General features: G+C 41.9%; 1 protein-coding gene across 1 annotated transcript in view; it reads left to right on the forward strand.

The window, feature by feature from the left end:
• smurf2 (SMAD specific E3 ubiquitin protein ligase 2) overlaps positions 1-8,460 on the forward strand; it is a 33,803-nt gene extending 25,343 nt beyond the window's left edge. The window contains exons 12-19 of the mRNA XM_019858507.1: positions 1,717-1,918; positions 3,421-3,524; positions 3,911-4,025; positions 4,176-4,354; positions 4,957-5,215; positions 5,545-5,746; positions 6,487-6,562; positions 6,775-8,460. Coding sequence (XP_019714066.1) covers positions 1,717-1,918; positions 3,421-3,524; positions 3,911-4,025; positions 4,176-4,354; positions 4,957-5,215; positions 5,545-5,746; positions 6,487-6,562; positions 6,775-6,874 — 1,237 coding nt within the window. The 3' untranslated portion in view covers positions 6,875-8,460. The remainder of the gene's footprint in view (positions 1-1,716; positions 1,919-3,420; positions 3,525-3,910; positions 4,026-4,175; positions 4,355-4,956; positions 5,216-5,544; positions 5,747-6,486; positions 6,563-6,774) is intronic.
• The last annotated feature ends 1,487 nt before the right edge of the window (positions 8,461-9,947 follow it).

Genomic DNA, 9,947 nt, shown 5'->3' on the forward strand with positions numbered 1-9,947 from the left:
GCTGGCATTTTCTACTTTGTTTTTTTTTTTTTTTTTTTTTTGTGTGTGTCTGTGGTCCCATCTAAAGTCTTAAAAACCTATCTTGGCACGCCACTTTTTTTTATGTATGATGCTTTTTCATAAGCAAGATTCTGCAGAGAAGTTTTTTTTTTTTCTGGTGAAATTGAACAAATTGAATTTCACTTGAGATGAGTAGCATAATGGTGAATGGCCAAATCATTGATTTAAGATGATATTTGGCCGCTCAAATCGGTAAGTCTTTTATTACGGCTGCTACAAACTCCAGCAGCATCGGGATGATGTTAGGAAATATGTGCGACCTGGAAAAGATATCAAGCGTCACGGAGTTCCATCAAGACATCTGCCTTTTATCAATTCAGGGATTTCACCCCACCCCTACCCCCACCCTCTTTCGTCATACCACAAAAATGTTTGACATATTGTCTTATTATGTCAAATGTGTCACTTTTAAGGCTGTTTTTTTTATTTCATTGAGTCTATGTCTCAGCATCCATCCAGCAACCACATTTTTGCTGCAGTATAAATTTCCCCAATGACGTTACAAACCCTACCGGTCAGAGTCACTTTTCAGGAACTGAAATCTTGATTCCATACCGGTTTTGATAGTAGCGACATGAGGAGCTGTCACGTCACCTTAAATTTGCGGTATCGACATACTGGAAATTTTCGTTCATTTTGGTGACGTCTCGCAGCCAGCGAATGTCCCAAGAAAAGCGACCTGCGTGCTTGGTTTGCGACGAGGAGTGTCGAGGGCAGAGGTACTTTATAGGTGAAAGTTCAGGAGACGCTTTGTGCCTTTTCTCATCCTTCCCTCCCACCCTCGGAGTTGTCTGCTCGATTTGGATACTGTCAGGCGAGTGCGCTTCCTACTTCCCATCCCTCACCGAGAGTCTAGTCTACAGGAAATAAAAGGATTCAAGTGGAGTTCTTGAGAGTCCTTTGGGGCCCTGTGGCTTTCTGGGCTAACAGGAAGTGATTGAAAAGCCTAACTCAATTCCACTTGGCAGACACTACAAACTAAGTTGTCAATGTGATTATGGACAACGCAGGCCATTAGAAGGATACTCGAGAGCAATTGCGGTCTCATTTAACCTCCGTCAACTGCAGCCACCCTGAGTCTGCTGTCTGTTTTGCCTCCGCCTTAGCACAAAATAAGTCCTCTCTTAAAAGTTTGGCTGTTCTTCAGATTAGCTCACTTGAACTTCTGTCCAAATAATTGTTCTAAATAATTTTCCGTTTAATTTATTTTTTCCTGTAACAAAACAGAAAAATAATGGTGTATGTATTTAGGGGTTGTCGCCCCACCTCTTGGTTTTGCACGCAATTACGTGCATCTGGCCAAGTTAAACCCTAAATGGATTTGAAATACTTCAGGTGTATGAAGAGTCTGAATAACTATGATATTTATGATGAAATATGTTTTGCGATTTATCCGTGCCGATCCGCACTGTCTCCTACTTTAATTATTATATCTAAAAACTTACTTGGCTGACCAAGAAGATACACAAGTCTGAAAGGTTATGATTATTATTATTATTTTATTTATTTTTTTAGCTATTCCGAGTTGTTTAGTTTGACTGTCTTCATCAAGGTGTTGTTGAGTTTGAATATTGATCACCTGATTGATTCTGTCTCTGTCACTTATTTTCTGGTCCGTTCAATCTTCCTTAAAATTCCATTTCTTTTGCCCATCAGTCGTCAGAACCCGTTGAAGGATCAGGTCCAGCAGGCTCTGGTGTCCACGGGTCAGCTCCCAGAGGAGGCAGAGTGTCTCACCGTACCCAAGTACAAGCGAGACCTAGTCCAGAAGCTGAAGATCCTCCGACAGGAACTTTCTCAGCAGCAGCCGCAGGCCGGGCATTGTCGCATCGAGGTGTCCCGCGAGGAAATATTTGAGGTGAGGAGGGAATGACATCACTGCTGTTATCGCATCATCTGTGTCTTACCGAGGCACCCTTTTGATTATTACATGAGCTTCATAGAACCAACTGCCTAATTTTCAGGATCTGGTGTACGCTGATGCACAAGTCATATACACATTACATATACTGTAATGCTATGACACAGACAACACAAGTTCTGTTCTTAGTTAACTGTTCCGAGTTATTTTTAGATTCACTCACGCTGTGTGAATGTGAACATTTTATCTTTTGTCTGTTTGTGTGTGTGTGTGTGTGTGTGTGTGTGTGTGTGTGTGTGTGTGTGTGTGTGTGTGTGTGTGTGTGTGTGTCACAGTCAAACTGCCAGGGGGCATTGTTTGTGGGACTACATACACACGTACATTCGTGGAAGCTTTTCTGTTTCCAATTTGAAGCAGAGCGCTCTCTCAAATGCGTTGGCTCACCAGAGGAGTGTTTCTGCTTCTGCCAGTTGCAGGGCCTTTATCAGCGCAACAACACCTGCAATAGACTACACGACCCTCATAAAATATGCGGCGGAATGTGCTGGAACAGCCATGTCTGTTAATCGGAACGAAGACATTTTTGTTGGCTGATCTCACCGTGAGAGAGACAGGCGGTAGGTAGGGCAACGCACGTCTGAAGGTGGTGCGAGACATAGCCGCATAGCTTCTCGGGGTCCTCTGAAGCATTAACTCATGACTGAATGGGCAAGTGTTAGCCCGTGGGCTGTCAGAGCCTTCTCAATGTGTACTTTTTGGTCTAGATAAGACGTTCCCTTGACCCCCACCCCCCCCTCACAGCAGCTCTATGTTGTCTGCCTCATCTGAAGGGAAGAGTGGAACGTGGCGGTGAAAGAGCCTGTGTTATGATAGCCTTATGACTGTGTTTATTATAACTGCCCCTAATCCACTTTTAATGAGCCCTGCCCTTAATACGCGAGCCGTCTGCACATGGGATGAACACTTTATTGAGCCGGAGCATGACAGCAACGAACCAATTCGTCTAAACGAGGGACGCGGCACACTGCCACAGTGCAGGACTTTCCAGCCGTCTCAATCGCTGTATAAAATGTCTCTTTTGTTTTAGTGTGGTGCATCATTTTCATGACAATTGTTGTTAAAGGGGGGTCTACAATTTAATGTTAATAATTGTACATTGTGTACGGGGCTGAACCATTCAAGGAATTCAAATCAACATCGTAGAATGCACTTTTCAAAATTTGGGGGGGGGGATGCTTCATTTCAGTCGGTCGGTAGACTTTTTACATACACATACGTTTACATATAAGTTTGGTGCCGCAGAAGTGCAGTCTACATGTTTACATATCATTGTTTTATGAAACATGAAAAGTTGAAGCGATAAAGCCACAGATTTGTTTGCATAATTGTTGATATGTGATGATGGGCTGATTCATGTTGCCGCCACACTCGCTTGGTCAAATTTTGTGACGTAGCGTTTTCTAAACTGTTCTTAATAAGGTTGTATGACTGCTCTACAGGAATCCTATCGACAAGTGATGAAGATGAGGCCGAAAGACTTATGGAAAAGGCTAATGGTGAAGTTTCGGGGAGAAGAAGGACTTGATTATGGAGGAGTGGCCAGGTAGGAAAGTTATAAAAGCTGCAATCCAGACTGAGCCTTGTTGTGAATAGCGAGACATTCACAAGTGATTGACACCCCCTCAAAACCGTTTAGAATTGCCACCGTATGCCGCAAGATGCTGGCAAAAGCATTATTTTTGTCTAAATGAAGCACCTGAACTCACTTGAGCATCATTTCTTGGCCCCATGATGGCAAAGCAATACTACTGGCGTTTCAAATTGAGCACAAAAACCGCAAATCGGTAGCAAGGAGGGAGAGATAGGTTAAAAAATAATAATACTCCTCTGCAAAGAGGATAATTTGAGAATTCTGAACGGCAAATATGCAGGAGTTCCCTGTGCAGTATTTTGGTCAACTTTTTTTTTCTTTGTTTGCTATCTGTCCAGGGAGTGGCTCTATCTGCTTTCACATGAGATGTTGAACCCGTACTATGGCCTGTTCCAGTACTCCCGTGATGACATCTACACGCTGCAGATTAACCCGGACTCTGCAGTCAACCCTGTGAGTCATATGCAAAACGGCACTCACAAGTGATGGCTTCTGTTGCCATAAAGAAGATGGTGGTTGAATACCCTTCAGCACCACTGCAACACAGGAGCACGTTCCACGTGTAAATCATTTATTCAAGTCGCACGTTTCCTCTTGGTCTAGGAGCACTTGTCGTACTTCCACTTTGTGGGCCGTATCATGGGGATGGCAGTGTTCCATGGCCACTACATTGATGGAGGCTTTACCCTACCCTTCTACAAACAACTGCTCGGTAAACCCATCACCCTGGACGACATGGAGTCCGTCGACCCGGACCTGCACAACAGTCTCGTCTGGATCCTGTATGTACAAGACACGGTTTATGTTGAAAAAAAACATTTCTCTTAGGCTTTTGTATGTTTCATTGAGATGTTCAAAAAAAAAAAAAGAAGAAGAAATGTTCAGTTCAACTCACCCACAAATAACGAACAAACAAGTTTGCTATTATGAACCAAAAGCCTTGATCGGGCCTGGTTGCTGCAGGACAGCACCCCCTAGCTTTTATTGTTGAGCAAAACTGAAGGACTCAGAGGATGGATTTTTATGTTCTATGTTTTGAGTTTTTTTGCATTACTCTTAGAGGGATACGTATCTCATTCAAACCAAGTGCTCATCTGTACTCCTCTTTGTATTTAGACCGCAACTAAAAGCCATCAATAGCAAGACGATGTCGTTCAAAAGCACGTTATCAGATAGCGTCTCTAAAATGGCATCAGCGGAAAACCTGCCACGAAATCACTCATCTCAATCCAGGCAAAAGGAAGCCGTTTCTTCCAGAGTTTTGATATAATATTAGAAAATGGATTCTTTCTTCTCTGTGATTATGTTTTCCCCATTTATTTTAATTTTTTTACAAATCCTGGACTGACTTGAAATGGTCATTTAACCTGTCATGACCCCTCAGGGACAACGACATCACAGGCGTGCTGGACCACACCTTCTGTGTAGAACACAATGCCTACGGAGAGATCATCCAGCATGAGCTCAAGCCGAATGGGAAAAGTCTCTCCGTAACGCAGGACACAAAGAAAGAGTATGTCCGCCTGTACGTCAACTGGCGCTTTCTGCGGGGCATCGAGGCTCAGTTCCTCGCTCTGCAGAAGGGCTTCAACGAAGTCATCCCCCAACACCTGCTGAAGGCTTTCGATGAGAAAGAGCTTGAGGTACTTTCCCTTTGTCATGTCAGTTTGATTCAGGAGGAGTGGTACAGTCATACAGACACAAACAAGAAAGGAGAGTCAGCATGACTCTCAATATAAGCTCCGATATTAGTCATTTTTCACGGAGGATAAAGAATATCCACCTGAGTATCGTGATATTGTCTGTCTGCACATGTTGTTCCACGTTTGGTGTTCAAATATTAGTTGCTTAAATATTTACACCACCATGACTGTCAATGCTATTTGTTAGCCCGCGTGAGGCATTTTCCATGAAGTATTAGCCTGTGACCTTATACTTCCGAAATGAACATGTTCCTCTCTTCGTTCCGCAGCTGATCGTATGTGGCCTGGGTAAAATCGACATCAATGACTGGAAGTCCAACACACGGCTTAAACATTGCACTCCCGACAGTAACATTGTCAAGTGGTTCTGGAAAGCCGTGGAGTCTTTCGACGAAGAGCGAAGAGCCCGCCTGCTGCAATTCGTCACGGGTTCTTCCAGGGTTCCACTGCAGGGCTTCAAGGCCCTCCAAGGTAAAGCAACTCTAATGAGGAGAAGATGGGAGTGCTTGTTGAAAGACAGCGTCACCTTTGAATCGGCAACAGAGGGGCCCTGCTGGCAGATAGTGCCGCAGTCAGACAAAGCGCTCAGTCATCAGGAGGACACTTGGAGCTCTTGTTATCTCATGGGCAGCCAGCCAACAATGTTTACCTTTTTTTTTCGGGGCTAAAAATGCGAAAGAGAATGAAAAACCAAAACTTTCCCTGAAAACATTAACTTGCTGCAGTTTTTATCGGTGACCTTGCACTGATTGTGATAAATGGACGTATTGCTGCCATCATGGGACCAGCTTAATGGCAGCCTCTGGTCTTCTGGCCTGAGCGTTGCATCCCACTAATTAATTTTTGTTGGTCTCCTGTCCTTGAATGACTCTGAAAAGTCATTCCCAACTATTCAATCCCACCTCATACATCATGGCCTCCTGTCCAATATTCATGCCGCTTTTTGTCTCATGTATGCCAGCTTCACACATGGCTCACGTGTCCCACATCAAAACGGATCCATTGATGAATTAGTAAACAATGAAAAATCTGGCATTAATTGACCAAGGCTTGCCGCAGAAGCCGACTCTTCACATTGGGCCCAGCATCACTACAACTACAGCTCAAAACATGTCTGTATATCGCTAGTAATGGTGCAAATGTGGACTGTAGAAGCGAGTGTCCGCTGGTCGATTTTGACTGAAGTGTTGTTTTATTTTCCTTGAATGTAGGTGCTGCTGGCCCACGGCTCTTCACCATACACCAGATTGATGCCAACACCAACAACCTGCCCAAAGCCCACACGTGGTGAGAAAAATGTTTGAGAAATATTTTTTGAGGTGCTGCCACATCAGTGCCTTCTACAGCAAAAGTCATGAAAAAGACAAACAACTTACTTGGTGCTATGGAATAAATGCTCACGCGACTTGAAATGTCTGTTGTTTGACTCAGTACTCGTCTCCATTTCCTTGAACTTCTTAATGTTTCTTAACACTAATCATCTTCTTCTATTTTTACAGTTTCAATCGGATCGACATTCCTCCGTACGAAAGCTATGACAAACTATATGACAAGTTGCTCACTGCCATCGAGGAGACATGTGGCTTTGCCGTGGAGTGACTCTGCGATGAGCCGCAGTGCAACAAACAGCTCAAGTCGCATGGTTTGGCGATGATCCCGCCCCCCTTTTTTTTTTTTTTTTTTTTTTTTACACACAAACATCGAACGCTCAATGGCCTTTCTTATTATGGGGGGAGAAAAAAAATCTCTGCAGCTGCTAATAACTCAGACTATTTACTAACTTGTGGAACATGCAGGATATTGGTTGGCTCTTCCTCTTTTTCTATGTTCATTCAAGCGTTTTAAAACAACGACTATTCCATGTAGCAAGGAGCACTCCTGAACCAACAACCGCAGATACACGCGTGCTTCGTTTGCTTGAGTACAGGGTAATTTCATTGATGTATATCATCACCACTTGCAAACATTAATTCTCGACATGGAGTGTGCCTTGGATTGATCACATGGGAGCAAGCGTTCATGCCCGGCCAACAGGGATACCGCCTGTGCGGATGCAACGATGAGTCTGAATTTGGCGGATAGATTTCCATCACTCTCCAAAGACGGCGGCAAGCAACACAGTGAGTCGCTGCACAAACTGCATTCCCATTGTCACTCATCGACAACCAGTTTGTTTGACCGTGTGTACGTGAACCAAGTGCTTGCAATGGGTTATTTTTATATAGTAACGGGGGTAATGGAAGAAAATGAGTACATTTCTAGTAGATCTATTTTATTGCTGATATATATCTATATCTATGTGTAGATATAGATATATCGTATCTCCCCATTTCCATCCATTGTTTCAGAAAAATACAGCGTGTTACTGTTTAAATTATAAAAGGAATTAAGAACAGAAATAAGCTGATTTTCACTCAGTATTTGGGTTTATTTATCACTTTCTAATCTTTAATAGGAGGTATATCTTAGAGGCTCGCAAATCATAAACACACATACACACCAAAATAGCCATTGTTGAATCTTTGTCAAACCAAGCAGACCCTTTAAAATATATTGCTATCATTTTGGAGGCACTTCAGCAACATATTTTGTTTGTTTTTTTTTAAACCTTCAATCAACTGCCACTCATCATGAACAGGGCTTTATGCATGTTTTCAAATGCACACTTTTGTTCTTCAACTCAAAAGTCTTTTCATACCATCTGGTGTTAACTGGTATCCGCATTTGCCTGACTTTGGCGCCCATATACCTGTACGTATATTGATTGATTGATTTTCGAACAAAGCCCACATACACAATCGATGCCACCAACAAAAAAAAATAAATAAATAAAACAGAATAAGTCTTTGGCCACATTCTCAGGGGTTATAATGCGGACCTTGTATTGTTGTTTTTAACAACTACATACAGTAGAAGCAAATTGACCATTGTACCTTATTTTCGAAATAATGAGCATCCACGTTCATTGTTTCGGCATATGTGTTGCACGTTGAAACACTTGGTTGGACATGAGCTGAATGAGATGGCCTCCTGTTACACTCTTCTGTTAATAATTTTCCATTTGTAAGATTGTTTTCTTCCATTCAGCATAAAATTCTTGAATGTTTTCTAAAAGATGCTGCCTGTTTAGCAATCTCTCTGACCGTGGACTGTTCTTCACATTTGCATACACACACACACACACACACACACACACACACACACACACACACACACACACACGCACACACACACAGAAAAATTAACTGTTATGTTATTCTTTAATGTAAACAAGTGTATGCAAAGTGACAAATGTCCTCATATGGTGCTTTGTACAGTAAAAATATATTGTTCATATATGTGGATCAAACAACCTGTAATTTATGTTTAACTTAATTAGAAACTGATTTTATCCTAATGGGTGGTGGGGGTGAGGTGCACAAAACCAGAGGGAGGTTGCTATGGGTATCAAATTGTGACCGAAAGGGCATATTCATCCACTTAGAAGTCCAGTGCACAAGCAGATAGATCACACTTCCTACAATACTTTATCCAATGCCGTCTCATTGCTGCCTCTCACTGAAGAATTGAAGTTCTTATCAAAACAGAAAAGGTCAAGAGTTGCAGCTCTTGCCTTTTGTTTTTTTGTTGTTTTTTTTTTTTTCTCAAATTTGCCAGTGTGTGTTTTTTTTTAAATTGGAAAAATAGCACAATAGCAATTGTCAGTCATCCAGGATCATGGCTCAATCAATCGTACGGGACTTTTCTTGTTCAGTGGATAAGGTGCTTTTTTTTGCCCCATTTTTTTTTTAACTTAATTAAAACTTAACTAAATTTTAGTGTGATACTAGTGATATATGCCCGGTGTTTTGTTATATTGTCTGTGTACATGTGTAGCTGTAACATTTTGTGTTTAAAGATCAATTGCTTCAACATTCACAGCTCCCGCAACATTGATGCAAGTTTTGTGAGCCCGCCTATGGCATTTCGCATTGTGCGTCGGCATCTAAACTAAGTTGAGGTACCGATATAGTTCCTCTGGGAAAGTGAAAGGAAAAGGGAAAATTGCCAGGAACCCACCTACACACACACACACACACACACACACACGCACACACACACAGAAAAATTAACTGTTATGTTATTCTTTAATGTAAACAAGTGTATGCAAAGTGACAAATGTCCTCATATGGTGCTTTGTACAGTAAAAATATATTGTTCATATATGTGGATCAAACAACCTGTAATTTATGTTTAACTTAATTAGAAACTGATTTTATCCTAATGGGTGGTGGGGGTGAGGTGCACAAAACCAGAGGGAGGTTGCTATGGGTATCAAATTGTGACCGAAAGGGCATATTCATCCACTTAGAAGTCCAGTGCACAAGCAGATAGATCACACTTCCTACAATACTTTATCCAATGCCGTCTCATTGCTGCCTCTCACTGAAGAATTGAAGTTCTTATCAAAACAGAAAAGGTCAAGAGTTGCAGCTCTTGCCTTTTGTTTTTTTGTTGTTTTTTTTTTTTTAGCATGATCCACTAGGACTATTATCTCTCCTTGCTGACTGATGCAATTTGATGTCTGTTAACACTACCATTTTGTAAGAGTATTTAATTTTTGTGTGTAATTAGTTCTAATTAAACTCGCCTTTCTCTTACAGTGTAAGGCCTTGTACAAAGAAACATTGTC

The sequence above is a fragment of the Hippocampus comes genome, unplaced genomic scaffold (assembly GCF_001891065.2).
Source record: "Hippocampus comes isolate QL1 unplaced genomic scaffold, H_comes_QL1_v1.1 scaffold48, whole genome shotgun sequence".
In the NCBI taxonomy this organism is placed as follows: domain Eukaryota; kingdom Metazoa; phylum Chordata; class Actinopteri; order Syngnathiformes; family Syngnathidae; genus Hippocampus; species Hippocampus comes.